Below are 28,000 nucleotides of genomic sequence, written 5' to 3'. Positions count from 1 at the left end.
AAATAGATCTATTGAGATTTCATTCCATACAAATTGTTACAACTTAAAATACTACACACAAAAATACAAAAGGTAAAAAAAAGTCTATAATAATAATTTTGGGACGGAAATTAATTAAGTAACATGCATCAGTTACAATTATAAAAAGGATTCATTAAGGTAGTTATATCTATATATAAAAAGTTAATACAGCTTTCTATAGAATAAACTACTCTGCCATTAGCTTGCATGTATATTGGATCATATTATGCATGGCATATATGTATTTTAAACTTTGCCAATACTTTATTGCTAAATTATATATATATGTTGAAAATCGTAATTTGTGTCATAAAATGTGGACGGGAGTCTCATTTGTACATTTTGGGATAATTACTAATCTACAAAACACCATTCATACAATATATCTTTACGTCTTTATGAAAATATTATTAACTAGTTACATCGAATTTAACTAATAAGGCAAAATTTATTGATGTGCACATTTTTTCCTTATGATATACAAAAATAATGTAAATAAATGCTTAATATCTTAAAGCTACATACATAATATTAATAATTATATACAAACATTGATTTGACCTTGTAGATGTGAGGCAAGGCTGCATATGATATTACAAAATGTAATAATTTTATAATGGTATTAGAATCAAGTATCTTTTTTAGTTTTTTGTATATAATTTCAAGTAAATATATTTGTTAAACATTAAATAATATCTGAGCTCATAAGAAGCACCAGAAAATAAATGATAATAGGCGACATGACTCACTTCTAAAAAATATGGTGTCTATATAAAAAGCAAAATCGAGCTCAATAGGACATTTCATGTGTACTTACATATTGCTTTGATATTGATACTTTTACTGTTATATGAACACTATAATAATACTTAATCTATCTGGAATGGATATTTTAAAACTAAAAAGTTTTAAGTATTTGCTATAATACAACCAGTTAATAGCACAAATGAGGAAAAGAAATTCTAACCGGTGGTATAAAAATATATATACAAATAATATTTTATTAATGTTGTTTATCTTATGATAAGTAAAATATTTATATATCAAAACCATTGCACACATTTATGTCTTTTAAGTCAAACTTATAATACCAGCAGATATAATTTAGGATATTTGTAGCATAACATGGCAGTGAAAATTCTGTAACATACACTGTGTTAACAATGTCTGTACTTAAATTATTACAAAATGGTCAAGTCATTATACATGCTGCTTATATTAAAATTTGCTTTTAATGCTTCATTTAATTAATTCTCACAAATTATATATGAATCCAAACAGTCATGGAACTGGTAAAATTTCAATATTTTCAATATAGTTTTCATTAATAATAAAAACAAAATATTTTCTTTTGTAATTTAACTTGTTAAGTGTGTTAAAAATTGGCCAACAATTATTAGTTTTTCTTAATCTTTATATTATCAATGGACCATTTTGAAAGTTTAAAATTGCACATGTTACGTGAACAGCCTATATGTGATGTATCTAGCGACAACCATGATTAGTACTAATGCAGGTGTGACAGCAATACGTAAGGCTGCGTTATAAACAGCACAGTACGGACACTGTGATGATCCACAAACTTCACATATGTTTAATAAATATGTTGGTAAGGCGTCGAATATCGTCTCGTTGAACCGTTCTGTAAATCACAATCAAAATTAATTATTATAAAATATGACTTAGCCTTCATTTTACCGGTATGCCACTTTAGTATTTTTAATTATTGCATTGCTAATTTTCTACTTTGTTGTACCTGAGGTGGTGCTTTCAAACTCCGGCTATGCATAGATGTCGGTTTTTTTCTAGGTGAATATATCAATAAAGTTATATGGGAGAAACATAAAATTTATTATTATTATTAAATATCGTGAGATAACCAGTCTTAGACTTAAAAATCGACAAATTATTTTCCTAATGATTTTTTTTTCATTGTGATTATTTTATTTATAAGATATGTGTCCATTTTATACAGAGATATTCCATTTTTATATAGTATCATGACTATTTTCAAATACATAATAGTGTATAACTTTAAACAACTTACCGGGTGCATAGTAATCGTAGACCCTTATAGGCAAGTATCGCGACATGTTGGCTACTGGATACCACCGCTCTATTGTGAAGTTTACACACGTCGTTTCGTGGTCCAACTGAAAAAATACAGATTCACAATTTGTTCTTAGCTTTTAAAAAATATTTTTTGTAATTTATCGTTCATAGGTGTAGATGTTAACTGTACGAATAAATAATAGTTTAATTGTGACTGTACGAGACATATATATATTTAAATGATATGTTATTCCAAAGCAATTTTTATTTTATTTTAAAAATAAATATTATTATCTATGTATTTTTTAAATTAAGTTTCTTACTTACATAGTCAAAGAAGAACAGTAATTTTGTTGGCGTATATTTTGCTCGTTGTAGCGTCCTGACTTTGCGGGATAACACGTAGGCGTCTAAACGCTGTTGCTGGATCATGTATCCTGTCGGGATTCGAACCTCCATCACTGACATACCAGACCGGGGTGATTCCTCAAGCAACGTCCAACTGTAAAAACATACTTTTTTGTATATTTTTTTAAATAAAAATTATAGGAAAAGCTGTATCATTTTTGTAGGAACGCCATAAACGCCTCTTAAGTGAGACAGCCGCAGAGTTATATAATGTGGGAATTAAAAAAGTAATATATTAATAAAGATAGTATATGGTTACAATTATAAATAAAATATTTACATATACCTAGGAACATTGTTTTGCACTAACACATATTGTGATTATGTTTTAATACCTACATTTTAGCGTAATATGCTTAAATAAGTAACTAAACTAATGCCTGAGTAACGAAATAATAAATTACTATATAACTTATACCTGGCACATGTCTGATAATCAATATGAGACTGATTTCTTCCGTAATACTGCGCGTGCGCAAGTAACGAGTACGACTGTGCCGGTGGCGCCGTCTGGAACCTTGGTACGTCCACGTTGTACTGCACTGACATTTGCAGGATAGCATATCCTGCCCCACGAGCTGTCACCTTCACTGTGCCCCACGCTGACGGAATCTTGGGGGGTAAAAAAGACCATCAAAAGATCCAACTAATTAGGTTTTTCATCAAGTTGACATAACTATTGTATAATTTATGTATGTTTCCATACAAGGGCATTTATTGTCTTGAATTTAGTATTTGCAATATTTCATTGGCAGTCTCTCGCTGACCACAGGACTTCAAACGTAGTTAAGTAAAAATAAACGCGTTTATATTTGGTAGAAATTTGCAATTAAAATCCACATTTTATCTAAATACCTCAATACTCTGCATAACGGCCAAGTTATTATTATCAACGTGCAATGTCTTCGTAGTCCCGTTCAAAGCCACAGCGTCCACAGTTAACGTCAACGAGCTCACGTCACGTAGTCGCTTACGGTTCGTATACTCTATGAGCGCACGTAGAGCTATGTATGTATCCTGTAACATAGTATAGAATTTTATACAGTTATTATAGTTCAGAGCAGTTTTGATTTAGTCGCGTCGCACCAATGTACTTTCTGTCTATGTGCGCATTCACTTGAACGGTGAAGAAAAACATCGTCAGGAAACATGCTTGCCTTAGACCCAAAAAGTCGACTGAGGAGAGGCTGATCACCTACTTGCCTATTAGATTGACAAATGATTCTGAAACAGACACCCATCCGAGGCCCAGATCTTGTAGTGCAACTGTTTTTTTATTGTAGTTAAAGTAAAGAATCTTCGAGAATAATGAACATAAATAATTTCAACTATTTTGTCAATAGGTGACAATATATCTTAGTCTTCCGTCTCATTCAATTTTCTCACATAAAATAGTTATATGCGAACATATTTTTATTAAAATAGATTAAAGTATAACACATACCTGTGTAGATGACCATCCACCATCTTTTAATCTCTGCGAGTTGAGCCACATTACTATTTGTTCATTGTTATCCTGAAATATAATGTTTACATAAAAATTTTACTCGACTTTCGCTATCTATAATTACTGATACAATTCATATTTGTCTGTGCAATAATTATGAAAATATAAAAATGATAACTACAGTTTAAACTATATATCAGTTTGCAATCGTTGTAAATTAATTATGGCGTTTTATGGAATCGCAATCAGTGACGTCACTTCATAAACACATATATATGTAAAATATTAAAAGCAGTGTGACCCGCTACAGCATCTTAATCTATAGAAATATAATTAATATGTTGTCTCGAAAAATATATTCAGGTTAAAGTTAATAATAGTCGTCAAGCACGACGGCTCTGTACTTCGTGTGCAGACATATAGAAAAATATAGAAGAATTTTTAGAAGTTTTCATACACTTTTGTCGAGGTCCTGACAAGGCAGCTATTGTTACATTAACACAAACCACAGTGGTTTCCACTTTAATTTAATCATGGTTTAATATTCTGTAAAATAAAAATAATAATTTCCGACAAAAATTATTATTACCTGATGATCCATGCATGCCATCAGGGCATACGCAGTTGTTGCTATATTATTGGAGTCGTACTTGTACGGCAATCTTGGTAGAAGGAATGGCTTCTGATTCTCCATCTTGTATGGAGGCTGAGGGACCGGCTCTTTGCCCCAATATACCAGACCACCTGGGATAACGTGAACATAGTTTATAATAATTGAGATATCATTATTGAAGATATCGGTTATATTCTAGATGATTTGGATGACAAGAAAAAATGTTAAATTATTTATTAATTTTAACATTATCTCCGAATTTGCAAGCACTCCATTGCCTTTCGAAAAATATGAAGCATATGTCTGCCCCATTCGCTATTGGAAGGGTAAGATGATATACAATTTTTAAAATTTGAACCCTTAATATTTTACCCATACTGCCCAGAACTCTGGTGTTTCAAAAACTATAAACTGATTATGAAAAAGTGTCCAATCCTAAAACTAGACTATTTAGGTAGGTAATTTTATTTGTTAAAATTTAAATAATAATAAAGACATAATTTAATTTCCGAACATTCCTGAACACAATTTAGTACACGCCCTTAAAAGCCTACATTATACTTAAAAAATATCCAATTCCAACAATATCACAGAGCAAACTCATAACCATTTTGGAAGTCAATTAAAAATATTCACTTTAATTTTCCAATTTGTTTAAAATATTTTCCGTAAGTAAGTACGAACATACCGAAGAAGCTAGGAAATATTATAATACTACCCCTACTTATAAGACTTACCCTCGGATCTTTGCCGTCTCTTCAACAACCTGTACGCATGTTCAGCACTGGGTGCCTTAGCGCACGCGAGCGCGTACGCGGTGATCGCGAGCGCGTAGGGCTCCGACCATTCGCTTAATAGACGTAAATGACGTTCAAGCCAGGCCACACCTCGCTGTTGGGCTGTCGCTACTTGGGCACTAAGACCCTAGAAAATATATAACAAAATTGATAAAATACTATAAAATACATTTGAAAAAATATTACACTAGGGATTATAAAACGTGTATCAATTATAAATAAACAAACTGATGATGATTTAGTTACAGTAAAGCAGGTATGGTGTAACAATAGGCGTTCGAAGTTGGATGCAAGATGCACGAGATAGATTGCGATGGTCAACGGTACTTCCGAAGCCTGGTTAGCCATTGATATTATGATGATCTTGAATGAAGAATTTTGTTTGTGACGATTTTCGATATATATGCTGAAATATCTCATGTGATGTGTAGGAATGAAGGAAAAGTGTGTGGTGTGCTGTGGTCGCGCTCACACGTCGTCACTCGTACCAGATATAGACGTTACTTATAATTATTATTGTGCGAATAGTGGTTAATTTTATTTGCAGCTGTATAGAAAATGTTAAGCATTCCGGTAACTATATAACATTTATTTTATGACAGCATTGGATTATCATTAGTTTTTATTGCAATTAGCGCATCAATAAACTCAAAAAAACAGAACAATCATCCAAGTTGATTTAAAAAATAATAATATATGTACTAACCTCTCTCACTCCAATGTCCTTAAGATTTTTAACAGACTCCAGAGTTATAACAACTTGGGCTGTCAATGATATATTTCGCTGTAGAACTATTGAATTGTTCACCTATTAGAAAAAATATTACACTTTAATATTGCAATTTAAATAAATAACACAATATTATAAATTTAAAAGAAGTAGTGGGGAACCTTTTCTTTTAGTAATGATAGCAATTACTATTTTTTTTAAGAATTATAATAGACAGCTCCAACATACATAAATGTTATTTATAAAATTAAAACGATAACACTAAAAAGCTTATCTTTGTTAATTTAATTAACAACCTTTTGTAAGAAGTCCGGACTTTCATTCACATAGGGAAAAAAAATTAAAAGACGTAAATGATCTTAGAAAAAACACCTTTCATACAAAGTTTTATAAGGTTATACTATATTAATCTCTTTAATCTTTCTCTTTCCTGTGTTGTGTTCGTTACACGGGAAAATAATAAAAATACAAAAAAACAACAACAACAATGATAAATAGTAGTAATTCAACAAGAAACCACACAAATCTATAATATTCTTAGTCATAAAGAAGGCCAAACGTCTCTAGGCGCGAACTAATCAATCAATCAGTCAAAATCATTTATCCATTTAGGTAAAACAATGTACATTTATAAACGTCAAGAAAAAATTAAAGATATGCTTCTAATTTTTTTACATTTACTGCAAGTTCTCAAATCGTCCGTAAAACGGAAGAGAAGAACTGGCAATAAATTCTCCGCCACTCTTTTAATCGCCAAGTTATAGTTTTTACATAACGATTGTAAGGAGCTGCAACCATTACACCAAATTCCACATGATATCTTAAGAAATTTAATAAATAATAATAAAATAAATTTAAAACAAAGATTTGTCCTCTATCAGCGCGAGGCACGGTGAAATACGAGCACGCACGTACTAGGTACACGTACAAGAGTTTACATTCTCGTGCGAACAAACCGCATATACGAATTAAAGTCGGACCAGTCACCACAAGTACGTTGTCACGAGTATGAGGCGTGGCCAGCCATCGGCCCCCTCGCCATATTTTAGGGAGAGAGACAACCCGACGCATCAACGCCGCCACAAGCAACAACATTTCAACGAGCATGACGATAGTATTGTCTTTTATTAAATACACATAAAACAACTTTCTCGGCAGCTGTGATACTTTTGACATTCAACACCTTTTGTCTTCGGTCACCGTGACCACGCACGCTGAAAAGCACGCGAAACGTCGGAAAAAAATATTAGAATTATGTAAATAATTATAAGTTTTTAATAATAATACATAGCTTTAATCCGTTCAAAAAGTGTTTTTTAATGAGCATGACGATTCTTGCAATGTGAACTATATCAATAGTATCAAGTAAACTGTGTTAGCACCTATAAACGATGCAGGCAGTTATTAAAAAGTTGCGCGTCCTCAAACCTCAGCCTCTTGCCGTAATTTGTAATCTATGGTTAAAGAATACTTACCGTTTCGCCCATAAGCTGAGCACCGTACTCCCGATACAGCTTACTCTCCATTGGCACCGTTATAGTTGTATTGGCATTGCGGTCTGGCAGCCATGTTGTCTCATAAAACGCACCCTCAGGGCTCTGATGTTCCAAGACCCACGATACGGCCATAGAAATCACCTGTTAAGAGATATCTATGTATAGTACATTCCTTGAAGTGTTATTTTTAACTCGACTTCAAAAAAGGCGGTAATCAGTTTGACCTGTGTTTTTGTGGTATTGTTGCGATTTATTATTATCTATTTAGACGTTCATACAGTCGCGACGATCCTGCGACAAAAGTCAGTCTAACATAAAAAAATAATCTTTATTTAAATCATTTTTTTTAATTACCAATGTAGTACCGCGTGTATTATGTACATGTACATGGCGTACAAAGAAACATGTATGTTTTGGTGTACGGTTTATTAGAAATATTTGCTATATGGGCAATAAAGTATAGACAGGCTACTTCTAATTAATTTGCGATATTTGTTTTAAAATAAGTGTTGTTTGATGATTTGCTATTTTAAAAGAGTACCGAGAGTTTTTTACTCCGGCTTTTTCTCTCGGCCTACATTCTCTGTCTTCTTTGCCGAAGAGTAAGGAGGTCTACCTATTCAAATTTAATGACATGGAATAAGTGATACTTGTATCTTATGTTCCATAATAAACATATTTTATTTTATATTTAGCAGTATCAAGTGACCAATTAAAAAATAATAGAAGTGACTGTTAACTAAGTTCTTAATACAGAAAAAAAGAGTACTGCTCGAAGATACAACATTATAAACTCACATTAGGATCAATATAGATGAAGTTCTCCCACTCGTTGAACGACGCTTCTTGAAATATCTTGGAACAGAACGAAGTCAGCCAAACGCTGGACGCCGATTGGTTCCTACAAGGTAAAAAAATATAACAACTTTAATGTTGATTAAGTAATACTTTTTAGATAACACATCTACTCTACTGTCTGTTGTTAACATAAATATAAAAAAAAACACTAGATTGGATTAAGATAATTTTAGTTTGACCGTTTTTGTTTAACAGTTATTTTGTCACACATTACGATACAAGTAATTAAAAAAAAATGGGGGCCGTCACGGGACGCCTGGCAGATGTGAATCATCGACATTTGTAAAAGTAATATGCAGAAATGAAACATATTGTGATAGGAACTAAATATGTCATAATGATAAAATAAAATATTACGATTCTTTTCCAGATATCGATGACTATTTATTGAATAAACAGTTATTTTCATTAAATACAAAAATTTACGAATTTATTTCAAATCGTGACTACTTAATTCGTTTAATCAGTGACTTCGGTAATAATTATATTCGATGTTGCCTTTGAGGACGGTTTAACTGTGACAATTGGTCGATGGTAACTGAAGTATGTTACAAAAGTATTGGACATAACATTATCAAGATATCTAATAAATACAGCATCTATTGTTGTTCCGCGCTCGAACATGCTCGAACATGCCGGCGACGCTTCGCCACGTTGCAGTTTTACGTGCGGCTATAGATGTTTCACATCAATTAGTACACGCCACATACACATCCTCCCTTTCACAACATAGCCGACATAGATATTACCTAGTTAAATGTACTTAATAATGTGTAAGATTTTGTTCTGGCTCTTCCATACCAAAATTAATATATTTTAAATTACAATTTTGATACGCGTAAAGCGTGATTTTGTGAGTGCATCAGTAGCATCTCCAACTGAGTAAAGTGTGATCAGAAGCCAGCCCTTAAACGTTTTTTTTAAAACTGTAATATATAATTTGATTTATAGCCGTCTAAGATAAAACTATTGTATACCGTAACAATTATATAGACAAAAGCAGATACATTAGATATTGGCGATGTTCACTCACCAGTCACTCCTGAACAGCGAGAAAGATCCATCCATCTTCATATAAGACATTTGCCGCTGATAAAGCACATTCATGTGCTCAAACGCCTCCTTCTCAAGAGTTCTATTCCTCTGGTTGATCAGACGCATGTATAGTGTCAAGTACATATTTGCCGCGAAACTGAACATATTCTGTTCACCGGATTCCTGTATCATATTGTTTTATTATGGACGTTCGTGTCATATTAAATACAAAATAATCAAGCTATTCCTTAAATTTAGTAATTATATAGTAAAAAGATAATTTTCACAGAATCTAAAGTGACTCAGTCGTCACTGTGAGTTTCGAATTATATTAAAATAACTTTATTCCTGATTAAATATATTTATTTAATAATATGAACGAAATACTCGTCACTATCGGACAGCCGTCTTAATTTTAATCTTTTCGATTCACTCTGAAGTGTATCCCTTGTAGAATTAATGCACTAATATTTAGAATTTAAGGCGGTAATTTATCTTTGCAAATACTTAACAAACAATTTGTACCCGACTTTGGCAAGCTCAAACTCAAAATAACTTTATTAATATAGGTAATCAAGTACTTATGAACGTCAACAGATTTTTTTTTAAATTAATTCTAAATTTACATTTACTACCAGTTCGCAAGACAAGAGCGTGAAGCGGGCAAGAAACTCTTTTTAATCGCCAAGTTTTGAGTCATATCAATTGTTTGAAATGGAGCAAAACACAGAGATTACGATTATTTAAATAATCGTCAAATTTATAAAAAGCTTTATTGATTAATTTACGTTTAACGTTAGATAGGAAATTCGCTCAAAGAGTTGTGTTAAGTATGTTCAGTTATCAGTAAGTCATCAGTCAAAATTTCAATCAATTAAATAAAACATTGAGGCAGTTATTGCCACGTATGGTGGTGCTATGTGGAACCAGATACCCACTGAAGTATTTCCGAACCAATTCGCCTTAGGGTCTTTTTAGAAAAGAGCGAACTAATTCTTAAAAAGCCGCCAACTCAGTTGCGAGCTTTCTGCGCTCAATGTCACTAACTATATGACATCAAAAAAACCGTATATACTATAGAATAAAGTTGCACTGTATTTTGATATTTCATCAGTATTTCGATGAATTAATATTAATAACTTTTAAATATATTTAAAAAAAACTAGTCCGAGCACTTACCATAGGCAAATCCAGTAGACTGGTAGCATTAACCGGCATAGTTGGAAATAACGGTCCTACGACGTCACCAACTATCGATATTGTGGCCTTATTAGACCCAAACACGTAGTAACGATCCACTTCGTATGGAATTATCGGCGTCTCCGTTACGTTTACGTGCATGTACTGGAATACGTACGCACGATTCGAAAGGTCTAACAGTACCGACTGATGCCGATATTGGGGAAGACCGTCCGCCTGAAATATATAAGTACTTTTATTAGATACTGTACACACTTGGCTCAAAAAATCAAGGCGCTACAACTCATGGCCTCAGCCTTCATATGATAATTTTATCATATTATTTACTTAGCTCATATCGAATGCTTCTAAGTCAAAGTTTAGCGTCAGTTATGTAAACGCGAGTATGTCTCGGTCAATTACATTTAAAAAAAATACTAAGCACTTGCGAAACCTAAATCCGATATGAAATACATGAATCATATACACATTCATATATTTATTAATTTCACATAACCTTCATCTTAGTTACATTCATTATCTAAGTTACATTTTACATGTATTTTTATTGAAACTTTATCGACACACGCACGTAGCACAAAAACTGCTCTTGCTTGTTTCGCGCGTATGAGTGCGCTAATATTTAAAAATGTATTTAAAAACATGTCCGTTATTTCATCTGTCCCATATGTATAATAAAATAAATATTTATAATTGAAAATTTACGACAACACATTTTACTAGTTGTTGTTGAACAAAAAACCACGAGTTAAAAACTAATATAAAATATAGGACTCTTAGTTGAAGAAAATTTAGTAAATCACTAAGACACGCTTCAAATACTGTCATTTCATTGTTTTTTAATTACCTCAACTCGTATGGTCTTAGTAGCGCGATGTATTCCATGCAGAGTGGCCGCATGTATGTTGATATGTATGGTACCAAGACGTGCCGGAACAATTGGGATGTGAACGGTAGCCGCGTCTCCTGCTATTATGTATACGAAGAATTGGTGCTCGCCGAAAGACGTACGCGGATTGTATGAACGAACCTGAGGGTATAAAAATTTAATTAAATAAAATACAAATTACATTATTAGTATTATTCACATGATCAGAAATTAATCCCAGATATGTTTTTGTCTCCTTCCTATACCTCGAGAAGGTATCCACGCCTTTAGACTTCGTTAAAACCCCTGATTCAAACAATCAAATTAAGTCAGTATTGGTACAAAGTGATTTTTTAATACTAATCCGTCAAACCACTTCTCTAGTCCAGTTGGCGTCCCTATGTCCGGATGCTTGTAAATACGTAATTAAAATCATTCTCCGACAAAATAAAAGACATATTTTCTACAGATTATAAATGTTTTTTCTATGAAAAAGGGGGTAATTTTTATTTGCAATATTAGACGACGCAAAACAAGATTCAGATTTCAATGGAACATTGACCAAATGCTGACACGGCTCACGTGGTCCTTCCAAATTAACATAACAGCTGAAGGTGTGCGATACACAGACAGCTCCCAAGAATAATATTTATTTATTTACACTTCGTTACACTACAATATAAAAAAATTGAACATAATTAAATCAAAAGGAGGGCAACTGGAGGGCAATTACATAAGATAGGCAAGTAGTGCAAAAATACATGTTATACACATTTATTAAGACAAAACTAAACAGGAACAAAAAAAACAAACTAAACTAAAAAGATGATACATTAAAAATAGAAAGTAAAAAGACACATACATCATAATATGTATGTGTGAATAGATATAAGTAGTAACTAAGACATTGTTTTAAAACAATAAATCAATTTTGAATACACATTTCTCGCTACCTTTAAAAGCGGCGAAGACTCCTTCGAGCCATTAATTATCGTGGTAAGCCTGCTTTGAGCTTTGAGATAATCCCACCACATTGAACCTCTGATCCTACCCATCCGTTTGTTACCTTGGGTCACATGGTGCAGACATCACGTATTTATATATTCACTATTTATGTGTTAGGGTACGTCTTTAGGGCTTTGTGATCCGTAGGGTTTTTAGGTCTCACCCTCACACATATAACTATATGTGCAGCTTGCTACACATACACTACATATATACACAAATACACATTTCACTGTCCACTGGCTGGCAAGCTATATAGCAACATTATGATTTTTAGTACATTTTCTATTATAGTATTTTCTGAAAGCCACTTACGATACCATTTTCTTCGACGTGTACAAACATGTAGTCCGGTGAAGAGGCCAATACGACGACGGCCTCAATGTCCTGTTGTTGGTAGTTGAAGACAACCACACGAAGACCTAGCTGTTCACCCTGGCGTGACTCGTCGGGTCCTTCCACCTTTATGAAGAACGGTAGGATGCCTTCGTACTGGCAAATTTCATGTAAAAAAGGTAATAAAATATTAACTAATATACGTTTGCTTAGAATTTTTGTCAAAAATTTTAATCTCTCACTGCATAAACAGTATTCTTACCCATTATTATGAAAATTTATTAACCTCGCCTTTTAATTCATGAATTGTTTTTTTTTTATATATCTATTTCATGTATTCGTCAATCAAGATCTTACAAAACATAAATTATGTATATGAATGTATGAACGCGGTTTGCGAACGTAGCGGCGTATGTATGAAAACTAATTCTTCATTGTTTATAAAAGTAAAAATCAAGATTATAAGATTTTAGAATATCTTTTCCAACCATTTCCCATATAAAAAGTAAATCTTTTGCACCGTTTTAAAATTATACCTCCTTTCAGCATGGCAACACAGATTTGACAGAAAGAGACAAAAAGTGCAATTATAAAGATATTTATAAATAAGGGGATAAACAAATGTCAGTAAAGCAATGTATCTATTATCTAATACTCACATGCGACGGCGTCACAGTCATGCCAAGCCCCATCGATGGGGACATACTGAAGGCAGACACAGTCCAATGGGCAGGAACTTGGGGAACATCGAGAGTGAATACGTATCGCCCGTGGGGTCCAATATTAACGTCTCGCCACATCCACACATTATCGTATTGTCGCTGGACTCGGTTAAATCGGAATTTTCGGAAGTGGCTTAACTCGAAGGAGTTATCTCGGGGGCCTAACAATAAAATTATATGGGCTATACAATTCTGTGTTAGCTTCGTAACTAGGCGAGTTTATGAATAATCAACGTGCTAACAGCGCAATTATTGCATGCTTAAATAATCTATAATGTAAAGTTTTTTTTTTTAAATTTACCTTAATAAAAATATTTTTATTAACAAACGTTCCTTAAACTAATTTAGCCCTTTTAATATAGCACTAATATTTGAAAGTATAATAATATATTTGAAGCTTACAATGAGACTCGTCAGTCCTATCGGAACAGTCCACCACGCCATCGCATCGTTTTTCCACGGAATAGCAATTGCCGTCCAAACATTCAGCCATTCCCAAAGATGCATTGCAGTTACTGTGTCGGCGTGGCACCATTACATCACTGAATACGACTAGACCTGAGTACCTGAAAGAAAAAAATATTCTAGATCTGTTGAACTTCGTATCACATGCATATATTTGTGTCTAAATACAAAAATGTTAAATCATAAATAAATGTTAGAACAGAACAGAGAAGAACGGACTAATAATACAGCTAAACAATAAACTGAGGTCATCTATAAATATATGACAACCAAGTGAAATTTTTTATTTCTTAAAAGACAAAAAACATCAATTATTTCCCAGTTGTACATTGATTCCCACTGTTTTAAACCTGAACTTCAGGCAAGGTTTAAAACAGTGGGAAGTTTAAGCAGATATTACAAATTATATTACAATTTTATTATATTACAATTAAAGCAGATTGTATATCAATATTTCAAGACCATAATTGCTAAAGCAGTCCAGCCTTCTCGAGTTTTAGAGAGACCAATGAACAGCAATTAATTTTTATATAAATATATATATAATAGGTACTTCCATAGTTCCTAAGTAAAACTGTTACTAAATAATATTAACTATAAATTTATTTGTGTGAAAAGTATAAGAAATTAATGTTACAAATTTGTATACCTTACCAATTATTAATCGCAACACAAAATAATATAAAATGAGATATTGTTATATGTCTACATTCGTTCTGACTATATCAAAAGCCTGGAATATATGTATTGATATAATATGTTAGATGGCAATAAAATATTATACTAATATACTCACTCAAGTGTCCTATTTGCATCGATACCAAAGCTTGTTGATGGAAAGTACACGAGTTCGTCAGCGTCACCAAAGTGCGAACGCCACGTATACGCGAACGTACCGTTTGTTGATTCGTCGAATTGGGACATTTTTGATATTACCTTAAAAATAATAAATTAACATACAAATTTGGGTTTTTTTCTAAAATGTCAGTAATTAATATTAAATAATCGTAATTGCTGCTTGTAGAAAAACTTGTAAACTTGCTTAAATTCAAAGCGAGCTTCTTATTTTCAAGCGAATGATTCTTAGGGCAATACCGCATCAGCAGTGTGTATCGAAAATATATTTTAAATTTCCGACCAACCACGGCCTGCAGATCTCGTAAGATCTCGTTGGCCGCCACGGCTCGATGGGGCCGCTGATCGCCGGCCAGGTGAGCGTACTTCATGGCGATTTCATAATTGGCCTTAGAATTTTTATTAGACCCGTTTAGCATATTCACTTCAATGAAAAACGTGATAACATTCTTGACGACGTTAACTACACGCAACTTTTAAAATGAAACAGTCTTTGGGACATGTATATCAATTGGCAGATGACAGAGCCCCCCTGAGGTCCTCCTTACTGAACTCACAACCTGGTGGCGAGAGAAAACCTGGTAGACCGAGGCTGCGTTGGTGGGATGGGATTGTCATGTACGTCAAAAAAGGGTTGTCGAAATTGGACACAACGAGCACGAGATAGATTTCGACGGCGAAAGATACTTGCGGAGAAAGGCGAAAGGGACTAAGGCATAAGAAGCTGTAAAGCAATTTGATGATGATGATAGGAATTTACATAAATAATGTGATGCTTTTACTGTTTCTAAAGTTACCTTGGCATACGTAAGTTCATTTCCTGCCTGCATAGTGTAAAATACATTGTCTATTCCAGACAGACCGACATACGCGCCGGGTTCGCCATATATAGCTACTTCTACTCGTTCCCCTGTGCGGTGCTTTCTGTTGTTTATTGACACGGTGAACTAGAAAACAAAAACAATATTATACAAAAAGCTAATTTAACAAACCTCGTTGAAAATTATTCAGAATTTTATTAAAATAGATTTCTATTAAAAATTACTCAATTACTTTGAGTAGCGAGTATATATATGTATAGCACTGACCTGACGCCTCCCAGACACATTTAAGCAAAAGTTACCAAAAAAGTCTTTATAATAATGAATTTTTAGGTTTACAAAACTACAGTTGAGCATTAAATGAAAATACAGCTTAAATTTTTACTGGTCAAAACAAGTTTGTCTAAACTTTTTCAACATTACGGTCTTACCTTCTTATAAAAACTACTAGATAATTATATACTGAGAAATTTTCTCATTCCCTTGATCTAAAATCAGCAATATTTTCCAAATTCCTCCTGCAAAAACCAACCTAGGACTCCAGGCACCCCTCTTGCGAATTCATTCGGAGCTGGATATATTCGGTAGTGGGCTGATCGGTTTTAGAGAAAGCATTGCTGGGTGCCTATCTCGAACCTAATTGGCTGTTTTGCTGATGATTTTTTTTTTGCTTTACCGCAATTTCTGGTAATTTTATTGTGAGCTTATTTTATTTTGTCACATTTTGTAAAATACGCCGTAGATGTAGTACTATGTATGATGTGGTAAACATTATTATTTTTTTCTTTTCTATTTATTTTAGAAAATAAAATAATAATATCAGAATATGTTACATTAGAAAACCGCTGTGGTTTGTATTAATTTAACCATAGCAGACTTGTTTAGGAGCGCAACAATTGCATATAAAAGTAGTTTTTTAGTTTACTGTTTATGTTGGTTAGCGTTAGGCTATCTAATATCTGATTGGGTAGAACATTTATTAGCCGCGGTAGCAAATACCTCAAGATACTCTCGCCATATACGTTGTTTGCTCTCGATGTACAGAGCCGAATCTGCGTTACCGCTCGAGTCTTAACATCATGCCCCACTCGTTTTTTTATGTCATCACGGAAAAAGTGCTCGACTAGAAGAAACATTATACTTACATTATTCCTAGATATTCCGTTGACAGGGAAGGTTAAGGAATCTGCCAATACGACTGCACGTCGTTGCGCCGCGTATACAACTATCGTGGCGACCGGCGCCATCTCAGCTGACAACACTACCGCGAATGTACGGACGCCTTCCTAAATTATAAAATCACGTTGTAAAAATACTTGAAAAAACAAAATCTTTAAAAAAATGCATAGCTGTTTGTGATGAATATTAGTTTAAAATGTGGCCTTTGTACAAATGTGTGTTGTGTGCTTATGTGTAAATAAAGAGGAATATATTTCATACAATTAATAGTCTCGGAAATAATAAATATAATGGTTGTAAACCATGAAAATCATTAGATAAATATAAAAATTGCAAATGCCAACACATTTATGCGGCGATGTTTATTTTACTGGATTTAATATATATTGTTGACTCCTAAATTGTTAATATCTGTTCTAACAAACCTGCATATTCTCTTGTCCGCTCGTAAGAATAATGCCCTTAGACATGACCACGTAACTGAATGTTTCCATATAAAAGTTACTTTCAACATGAAATATTATGTATTCTCCCACCTAAAAACAAGTATTTTAAATGCTCATTACTTAATATATACATAAATTGATATCCTTAAAAATTATGAAATAAAAAATAACGTTTAAGAATATTTTATTTATAAAGAATTTGCTTCAAATTTTTAAAAAAATATTAGTAGAGAGTGTGTGCTAATTCTAGTATAAAGTCATTAGTTATTAGATATTTTTAAAGATTTCACGATGTAAGTATATTAAATGTATTTTATTGGATTGGTTTGTTTTAAAATAAATGTATTCATTCAATTAAAATTTCTCCAAAAAGACTCCATAAGTTACATACTGTTTTATGACACTTCATCCTAATCAGTAAAATGACTGCTATTATTAGATTATTCTTATTTTTTTTTAATTTAATAAAGCAGATTTTATATATTTCCAATTTTTTCAGTCACGTTTTACGTAAGATATGTTGTAATAGGAAAACTTACTCTAGCATTAGTAGTACTAGTAGACACCCGTATATGATGTTGGTTAGGCGAATGGTGCGCTACGAGGTGTACGTCGGCGGACGCACGCGCACCCATTGCGTCAGACAGTTGTGCGTTTAAACGTATTCCCGTTATACCCGCTAAGGTGTCGCGGTAGTTGGGGTCGTTTTCTAGACCTGTTTGAAATTTGTTTAACATAATAATAACATGGATAATAAAAGCACATTCAAAGGAGCGTTCAAAATTAATTACGTGCAAACCGAATCTTCGATTTTCTATTGGGGAATATTGTAAATTTGTATCAGATATTGAACAATGTCACTGCTATTGTAATCAAAGCTAAAATAATTTAAAAATCTTTCAAAACAAAAATAAACCCATTATTTCAAAGAATTTGATTAATATTTAAATATTTATTTTCAAGATAACTGACTAAATTAAATACTATTTAGATCATTATTGTGTATGAATGTCTTAATTACAACTATATACATCCTTGTTAAATAGGAAAATGCTTATTAAAAGAATACTCACGTAATAGTTTAAACAAATCCATTTTGAGATGCCACACAGCGTTTTGTCCCGGTACAAGCGTAGGCCGCAAAGGTTCTAGGGCTCCGCCCCTGCCCTCAAGCTGACCTGTCACCACTAATGATATCCCCAGTGCTTGCCACTCTGGCAGTTTTGATCCATCATGGTATGATACCACCATCTGGTAATTTAATTATTTAATTAAAAATCGGACGACGCCTAAATATTTTAAATATTGTCTGTGGTTCAAGACTGTGACTGTACAGTCAAATGTGTACGTGTGACAGTACAGTTTTTTTTTATTATTATCATGAACAAGAATTTAAAGGCGAATTTATTCCATTATTAACTGACTGGTAAAGCATTACACATAAAGATAGAGGTTTTTAATGGAATCTCGCTGTTGGCTTGTAGGGCCTTGACTGTTAGGGTTGTTTTGGCGAGCGTAGCTCGGCTGGAATGTGTTTTTTCGGCGACAGGCGCTGGGGCATCTCCGGCGAGACTTGGACCTGGGCTTGGGCCGTCGCAAGGTGGTGAATCACCTAAAGGACAGCACGCAAGCTCACTGGTGTGAGCGAAGTACGTAGTCGGGCCACTCTTTCCCCGGTAAAGGTGAATTGTTTTATCCTAAAAATTCGTTTCGTATAAAACCGATAAAATACAACTTACATAAACATCAAACGGCATACTCGGCTTGAACACTTGCAATTCCCCTCCCAAAAATGTAACAGAAAGAGATGAGTTGAATATTCTCGCGATGCTGTAACCCTCTATAATTTCATTGAGAAAGGGATCTCCCACAGATGCTGTTATTATCACCTCCATCCCATCGAGAGTAGGTACCAGCTGGGCTAACTCGGACATTGGGTACTTGAAGTCATACGTGCCGTTGAACTGAAAAACCTTACTGTTATGAAAACGCAAATGATAATACTCTATAATGGAACAAGAAGATTCGCATCGAAACCAAGTTATTTTTATAGGATTTATATTATTTTAATTTGTAAGGTAATCCGTAAAATAATGCCTACCAATTCAAACTTGTACGCTAAACTTCAACTTCAACATCGTACAATGACAAGTGACTGTTAATGCAGGTTATTTAACTTTAAAGTATTTTGTTATGCAGCTTGTTTGACTGAAGTTACATGTCTATATTGATACAATAAATTATTGTTTAGCTTATATAAACATTAAAAATAAATAAACTAAATGCATTTGTTTTGTCACTTTATTTGTGAACATAATAGTAGGTGATCAGCCTGTCTGGCATGCCGGTTTCCTCACGACATATCCTTTCACTGTACTAGCAAGAAAGCTCCATTGCTGCCCATCGTGGTTCAAGAATACGATCTCAGGGATGAGAACGCTCAAGCGTAGTAAGATTAGCGAATACGTATATTCAAATATGATAATTTAAAAAAAAAACATTTTATACTAAAAACAAAAGGCATACTCACAAATCTCAGATACGGCAGTTGATCATAATTGTTATTGTAGTAGTTGTACGTTGACGATGTACTGTACGTATTGTAGTTGGGAATCGAATTAGGTTGATTCGCCTGATTCGCAAACTCTATTGGATCTGGTTTTGGCATCCAAAAGGGGAACTTTTCATCCTGCGTATAAGCATCACATAATAAAATATCGTGTTAGAAGCATAACATAGTTTCAAATTGATAACAATGGTAAGATTTGGAGACCTTAAGTTACATCTGTTCGAACCAAGACTGTACCAAGGCTCACTCAAGGTTTTAAAGTTTTATATGCGTAGCGATTTCCTAAATCGTCGGAGTTAGGCCCAGAGAGTATAGCCAGGAGCAGAAACTCTCGTCAACATTTACATTACATTCATTAAGCATTCATTTCATAGCAATAAGCATTTATTTTTTGCTTATATTCTATTGTTGTACGCGAGTCGTTAATATAGAGTAAGAAATAAAATCCTCTTTTATTTTTATTTTTTTTTGTAATGGGAGGCAAGCGGGCGGGAGGCTCACCTAATGTTAAGTGATACCGCACCCATGGAAACTCACATTGCCAGAAAACTCGCAAGTGCGTTGCCGGCCTTTCAAGAATTGATACGCTCTTTTGTTGAAGGACCCTAAGTGGAATTAGTCCGGAAATACTCTAGTGGGCAGCTGGTTTCACATAGTGGTAACGCGGCAAAAACTGCCTTAGTAAACGTTCAGTTGTGGAACGACGGACGTCGAGGTGATACGGATGGTCTTTTATATTTTGCCTTGACCTCCGATAATGAAACTTAGCTGCAGGTATTAGACCGAAGAACTCTTCTGAACACTCTCCATGGTAAATGCGGTAGAAGATGCAGAGAGACTCCACATCTCTACGCAACGCCAAGGGATCAAGCCGCACGAAAAATGATTGGTCGTGAACCATTCGAATCGCTCTTCGTTGAATACGGTCAAGTGGAAGGAGCTGGTACTGGGGAGCTGCCGCACAGAGGTGAGGTAGGTGAGGAACAGTATTCCACGTGGGGCCGAATTTACTCTTTATAGAGTTGCAAGCGGTGGCCCGGAGGGAACTACCGTCTCGCCTTGCTGAGCACACCAAGCTTTTTGGAGGCTAATTTAGCCTTTCCCTTCAAATGACCGCGAAACTGAACGTCGCGACGTTCGATATTCAACGCCAAGTATTTATGTGTCTTTAAGAAGAGTTTCTTCGACTTGTGTCTTCTTGGGGTTAAATTGGACTAGATTTAGTCTACCTCAGTCCGAGACTCTACGTAGAAGAATTTCGACTTCAGACCCAAGTATGTTCCGATACTTATCGACATCAGCCTGACAAATACCTGCCCGGCCAATGTAAAAAGTAGCCCCAGTGCTGTCGTCCGCATAGCAATGAATGTTGCTAGCTTGCAACATAATTTAAACCACACAATATCGTTGTGCCACGATTTCTAGTTCACATCGAAGTAAACTCAAAGTGGGTGTACGAGCACATGTATATTTATAAATTTCTGAATTACTTATTCGTAAGTATTATTATCATAAGGGTGATAGGTATTGAATTATAAAATAAAAACATTTTATAAGGTTCATTGCTAAAATTAGATGGACTAAATTTTATATGGAGCTTGAATCATATAAAGATGTATTACTAAGAAAGGACAAGTTTCACGTTCTTTAAAATATCGGTTGTACCTATGAAATAACGTTCTAAAATTCTACATTACAACATGTGTTTGACTATTGGTAAAATCATCACACATATATTTTACACATGATATTTTCGAAAATCCGCCATTTATTTTTACTTTCTTTATTATTCAAATGTAAGAGGTATGTGTACACAATAACCCAGAAAAAATAAACACCTCTATTACAGAAAATTAAATATGAAGAATACTCACAAAGTTAAACAGCCGTGTGAACACCTTTTGTGGGTCGTACCACCAGTCGGGGTGATCTAATTGATTAGGCTGTCCAGCACGATAATTCACATGTGTGTTTTCCTCCTGTCCGTATTCAAATGGTTGATATCCACTCTCGTTATATAAGAAGGGATTGTAGTTTGGACGCGCTAAAAAAATTGTATTTAAATATTTAAGTTGGAATTGACGCTGCAGGGCTACTCTATAAAACCTATACAAACTTTCATTAACTGATCATTGGAACTCCCTAATATTTCTAAAATGAATTCATTAAATCTCTATAGTACTGATATCACACAATTACGTGGGACAAAAACCTTAAATTAAAATCGGAATCGCTATAAAAGTTATATAGTAAGGTTTCCGATTCCTATTATTATTATTTAGTAAACACACTATCAGTAAAATTAATTGTGTGTATTAAGGATAGGACGAAATTAAAAAAAAAACTTTAGAATGCGATATAAAAATAAATATGAATATCAATTTCAAAAACATTATTATGAATTTATTTTTTAAACTGACCTCTTGAATAAGGATCAAGTTCGAGTTGTTTCCTAAAGTCCCTGGGACGATATTGGGGTATGGGACGAAGAGTGGCCTTCAAGGTAAGGTTTCCGTGCACCGGAGCTCCAGAGGTATAGTTGGCCATAATACGCCCGTGAATATAGGGCTCCGTATTGAAGAAGAACGCTGGCATTGTTACGTTCACCTAAAAATAATATTATAAGATCAGAAACCATAACCTGACCTACAAAAGCCGAAACCTGTTACGGCGGTACTCGAAAATTGCGCTAAGGTATACGCCATAGGTTTAAATCATGAAACCAAAGGTCTACAAGAATTAAGAATTAAAGTACTAACTTTTGAAAAGTACAGACAGCTTACTAGATTTGCATCGTAAAAATCGTATTACATTAAAGCTCTTATATTTTCTTAACGTGTTACGGCGGAACTCGAAAATACTTTCAAATTATACGCCATGAGCTTTAACCATGAACAGACAAGTCTTAGAGAAGTGAGAATTAAAAGTACTGAGTTCTGAAAACTTGTGAAAATTGCAGACAGCTTACTAACGGCAACTATTTTGTTACGGCTGTGAAAGCTCTCAGGCAATGGGCGGGCGGTCTCACTTGACAGGTGAGCTTCCTGCCCGTTTGCCCCAGTTAAATAAAATATATATATTTATTTGTATCACTGATCTTTTATTTTCCTTCAATTTATTACCTACACTATAGTAATGTCTATATTTTAGATACATTACAAATTTGTATCCTGTATTAAACCTAAGTAAAATTTTCATCTTAATCTTGTGCAATTAATGAATCAGTTTATAATGCGTAACAAATAAATTTTCTAGAAATTGTATATTTATTTATCGTAAAATCAAATAAACTAAATTCCATAGGCAGCTTTAGCTTCCAATTTTAAATTTGCTATTACGATATAAACAAATGCACTTACTTCAAACCTGGTCTGATAGTATTCTTCGATCAAGAATCGCGACTCCTCAACTTGTCCTAACGCCTCCACTCGCACATACCACTCTCCGAATATGGGCTGGGTTGACAATTGGTATTGCAGACTCACTGTACCAAAGTTACTCTATAAAGAAACATAAGTCTTTTGAGATTTGTAATACAATTATAAAATCGGTAAGACAATTTCGTTAATAATAATAATAATAAACCATTAGTCCTAGAACCTATATCTTGGCCTCGGATTGCATGCATTTCTTTGATCATTGTTATTTCATAGACAAGTAGGTGATCAGCCTTCAGTCTGTCACGTGTCATCGATTGTATATTTTGAGGCATGCTTTGACTAACACGTCTTAGATGCGCACATAGACAGAAATTCCATTGGTCCACAGCCGGGGATCGAACCTAACAAAACCTCTTGACCAACAGCAGTGTTGTGTGTTTCCTTTTCAACTAGTGCTTAATATAATAATTACCGGCTTTCATATTTCTTTTAAATTCTAAATGGGAACATCACTATAAACAAAATATAAGTAGTACATCCCTCACTCGAATTTCTTATTAAACCAACAATAAACTAAAGACAGCCCTAATAAACAATGTATTAAACCTGATCTATTCCAAACAAATCATAAAACACTATTGTTTGAGATAATCTGAAAGACAACAAGGTGTTAACTAAAATGAAACATGATTTTGTAATCGTAGCGTTTACGTGTTCTATAATCGATGCCAACATTAAGATTGCAATGCGATGAGCAATAATCGTTCATTGTTTTGGTTTCATGTTTCTGGTTTAATTACTGTCAAAGGTAGTGATAGTTAAAAATTTATATCATTATTTATAATTTAATTTTTGTTAATATCCCGTTATCGATTTGTATTGAAAAACTGTTCTAGAAACTTCTAGAACTAGAAGTAACGTCAAAAAGTTTTACTTTTTAATGTCCATCAATACTTCGGGAGATTTTTATATTGCTACATTAAAGTTTATTGTAAAATTGAGATAGTGAAATGTATTTTTATCAATATTACTGTTGCAAATTTAGTCCAAGCCGAGTAATAATATTTACAACAGCTCGTAATGTTGAGTCAGGAAAATTATAATATTATAATTGATATTGTACTGGTACGCAGCGAGCATAACTAAGAAGTCTACTATGTATCTTTATTTCAAATTCTTTTAAGATTGTTAGGATGCATGTAAAAAAAATTATAATAAATTTTGTTGCAGTTCCAGCTTTCATATTTACATATAGCATAGTAGCTTTTTGTTGAATTTGACATTTACAATATATTTTCGATTTAATAAAAAAACAGTTTAGCTATCATTTTTATAATTATCCTGTTTTAACGAAAGCTGCGACATAAAAGTGTTTTATTTGCGTGAAAGTTGCTCTTTCATAATATGAGATCTGTTTCAGTCTTCTCTCAAAAGGAATCCTATTCAACGAAAGTTACGCTCAGGTATGTAAAAAGATCATCGTTGGTAGGAATAGCAACACTTTTTCATAGTACCTTTCTATAAAAAAGTGCAAGTATAAAAAATGCAATTTATAGAAAAGTTTCAAACAATAGAGAATATTATATATATACCTGTCTGGACAACCATCTCTTCATGATGCGACGATTGGGATCGAGTATATATACATCAATTGACCTTCCGAAAGCCTTCAACTCCGTGTTTATGGGTATCACCCGGAATCGCACTGTATAATTGTTATATTATCAATAAACATATAAAATAATTAATACTAAATATAAATTACTTGAGACGGTTAACGAAATCCATTTCAAAGCATATTGCAATGTCGTAATTCAAATTAAAAATTATATCAAAGCCGATACAAAAACATTATTAGTTCGACACCAAGATATTGGATACTTAGCAATTGTTTTAAAAGCAAAGTTTGTATGATGCATAATATAGAAAGTAGCTAGGCTATATAGTCTTATGTATGCCTTGAGTGTTCTAATATGGGTTACATTCTTTAGGCGATTGCCCTGTAGAAGAGGGCCAGAGCCAAGTAGGTTAGTTATTCAGTTGTTTAACCTAGATTAAAATATAAAATGATCTCAAATTTATAATGAAAACAAATATGAAGAAACAATTTTAAATTTAAAAATAAAATATACAATCATTGAATTTGATTTACATAATAACAGCGACGATGTTTGTGCTTTGTGATTTGCATTAAGAGTAGTATCAATTACTCTTTAATTCATTATAATTTAAAAAAATTGTATGTTTGTCTGTTGCACTTTGCAATTTAGAATATGCATAGACTTGATCTCGTAATCTAGCAGATCCAGACAAAACGAAACAAAATAAAAATACTAAATGCTCAAATGCACGAGGACAAAGATGCAGGCTAATATTGTATTGTCTCACATAAATTACGTAAAAAAACTGTCAACTCACCAATCTGCCCTTGCATATAAACTGGTTTATCCATCTGAATAAATATAGTCATAAACCGCTGCGAAAAGTCTAGTTGAGTCTCATTTACAAAGGCATTACCACCAAATGGATCATCTAGGTACAGACCTTCCACTCTCAACTTGTAATCACCTGGTACTGATGTCGCTGGGATCTAGGAAAAGTATATCCTTGTTTTATTTCTAGTCGTATAGGCCAGACCATATTTTATTTAAGGCAGACAGACAGACAAGAAGAAGACACAAAGATGGTAGGTAGACAGTATTTTTTACTAAGAATTAAAGTCAGCTTTCCTTGCTCAACAAATAAGTATCGCAATACAGAGAAAAAATTCTACCAACATTATATGTACATTGCCGTAAGGACCAAACATTCATAATTATTATTATTACTATGTAGGTATTGTAAATACTGTATATTTGTAATAAATTGTCATTTTATTGTGAAAATAATGTTTATTTATTTATGAGGTACATATACAGATTACATTAATACTGTTAAATTCCTCATATACTTTGATTTATTCTCTGAGTTATAATAAATTTAATGTTACTAATAATTTTAACAGGGTATTAAGGTGTGGTATCCAAATTAGTTTGTTCCATACTTATGGATTCTATCGTCCCAGAACTTTATCAGAGTTAATTTCTGTTATAGACTGACTGACTGTTCCAACTGTTATAGTTTCAGATTCTTAGGGTATTCAATATATTGTATACTTGTGAAATGTTTTGCCATTGTTTCCATTATTCTTAGAGTCAAAAGTACCATATTTGATACAAAAAGTTAAAAGTATACATACTCTCAAATTAAGGATCTCCAGAACTCCTTCCTTCACTCGTTCACTAACATGTGCTAGTTCCACACCATTGCATGAGATGGATGCCCGTATTGTCATCTGTAGTCTTGCTCTCAAGATATTAGCTGATATTTTGTATATCTGTCCTGGACGTACCATACGAGAAGCTACAATAAAGTAAGTGCTGTAACAAAAATGATAATATAATGGAATTGAACCTAATGGATATTTGTTAAAAATTTATATCTTATATTTTATAATTTCAATATCTTAAACCTTTATTTTAGGGATTTATCCCTGAAGATTTAGGAATTAAAGAAAGAAAAAAAAAGTTAATATTGCGATCATACAAAAGTACACACTCCTCACAAATTAAAAATCTAAGTACTTACGCTTCATTTATGATAACACTTTCATGCTCCAACTCAGCACCTTTAAATGATGTACTGTATGTTCTGCTAGAATCCCATGCTGGTCGTGGAGTATTGTCAGGATTATAAGTATTTAAATCATTTCTATCATACTGGCTATATCTTTTATCTGAATATGAATTATCATACTGTTTGCGGTTTTGATTCCGTCTATTTGGATCATATGGATTGTCATATTTTGGATCATTGGTATTGAGGTAGTCATTTGTAGGGTTTACAGAATCTGGATTATATGTTTGAGTTCCATAATCCTGCCCAAAACATATTTGTGCAAATATACTTAAGTGTATTGCAATCTTAATAGAGAGATTCATACTTCAGACCTGTAAACATTGTAATTTTTTTTTCAAATTTGTTATGAATTGTATCAGGTTTTAATAAGGAGCATTTATTTTTCATTTTTATAGCAACTGTAAGCTATATTGATTTTAATAGTTCATTAATCAAATAGTTATAATAAGAGGTTGTTTTAGAATTAATTTTATACTATGTATTACGAATGTGAGCTATATGCAATAAAATATCATGAACTACTTCAAACTATTGAATTATTAGGTGAACTAGGATCTATCAAACACTTGTTTAATTACAAAGTATCAAATAAGAATTGAATTCCAACTTATTAAAACATCTCGTAAAAGTTAAAAATTGCTTTGTTTACAGCTTGGCAACCCTTTCCTTAAAAGACAAATAACGGAAAGACACTTGTTGAGAAGTAAGTTAACAGGGATTTATTCATATTAAACCTAATATAGGACAGAATTATAAAGTTTAAGACGCGATTAACCTTAATAATAATGCAATAACTTACTTATTATTTAACAAGTTAACGCCCATGGAAACGGCAAGCTTTCAGTCTTATCACACACAAAAGCTACTGTCTCGTTACTGATATATAAGAATAAAATATTTCAATGGGATATTATAATATGATCACGAATATCAAACTGTAAGTTCGTTACGCGGTTCCATCACTTTTACGAAAAACTAAAGCCTAACTTGTTTCGCGCAGCCGCACCACACCCGGTAAA

At 33.3% G+C, this 28,000-nt stretch overlaps 1 protein-coding gene across 1 annotated transcript; it reads right to left on the bottom strand.

Moving 5' to 3' along the window:
• Positions 1–7: 7 nt before the first annotated feature.
• LOC123715893 (CD109 antigen) lies at positions 8–27,998 on the bottom strand. The gene is made up of 33 exons (XM_045671242.1): positions 27,781–27,998; positions 26,931–27,292; positions 26,542–26,722; positions 25,722–25,893; positions 24,896–25,008; positions 23,283–23,423; positions 22,344–22,530; positions 21,798–21,967; positions 19,885–20,043; positions 19,094–19,318; positions 18,428–18,605; positions 17,894–18,069; positions 17,334–17,444; positions 16,875–17,015; positions 15,706–15,855; positions 14,850–14,989; positions 13,991–14,154; positions 13,526–13,749; positions 12,846–13,022; positions 11,505–11,687; positions 10,637–10,873; positions 9,456–9,640; positions 8,363–8,465; positions 7,544–7,705; positions 6,045–6,146; positions 5,279–5,465; positions 4,518–4,672; positions 3,926–3,997; positions 3,337–3,498; positions 2,900–3,093; positions 2,401–2,575; positions 2,069–2,174; positions 8–1,663 (listed from the first exon to the last, which is right to left on the bottom strand). Exons 2-33 carry the CDS (start codon positions 27,281–27,283, stop codon positions 1,479–1,481), a joined length of 5,370 nt encoding a protein of 1,789 aa, XP_045527198.1. The 5' UTR covers positions 27,284–27,292; positions 27,781–27,998; the 3' UTR covers positions 8–1,478.
• Between the last annotated feature and the right edge of the window lie 2 nt (positions 27,999–28,000).

This window comes from Pieris brassicae, chromosome 11, assembly GCF_905147105.1.
Source record: "Pieris brassicae chromosome 11, ilPieBrab1.1, whole genome shotgun sequence".
NCBI classification, from domain to species: domain Eukaryota; kingdom Metazoa; phylum Arthropoda; class Insecta; order Lepidoptera; family Pieridae; genus Pieris; species Pieris brassicae.
Note: the sequence above shows the minus strand (reverse complement) of the source record. Positions and strands in the feature narration are given on the sequence as shown.

Coding starts and splice junctions, on each gene's coding strand:
- LOC123715893 (XM_045671242.1), bottom strand. CDS start 27,283: ATGAATCTCTCTATTAAGATTGCAATACACTTAAGTATATTTGCACAA. Junction 17,445..17,893: donor CTAGTACTACTAATGCTAGA/GTAAGTTTTCCT, acceptor ACTTGTTTTTAG/GTGGGAGAATACATAATATT. Junction 4,673..5,278: donor GAGACGGCAAAGATCCGAGG/GTAAGTCTTATA, acceptor ACGTTATCCCAG/GTGGTCTGGTATATTGGGGC.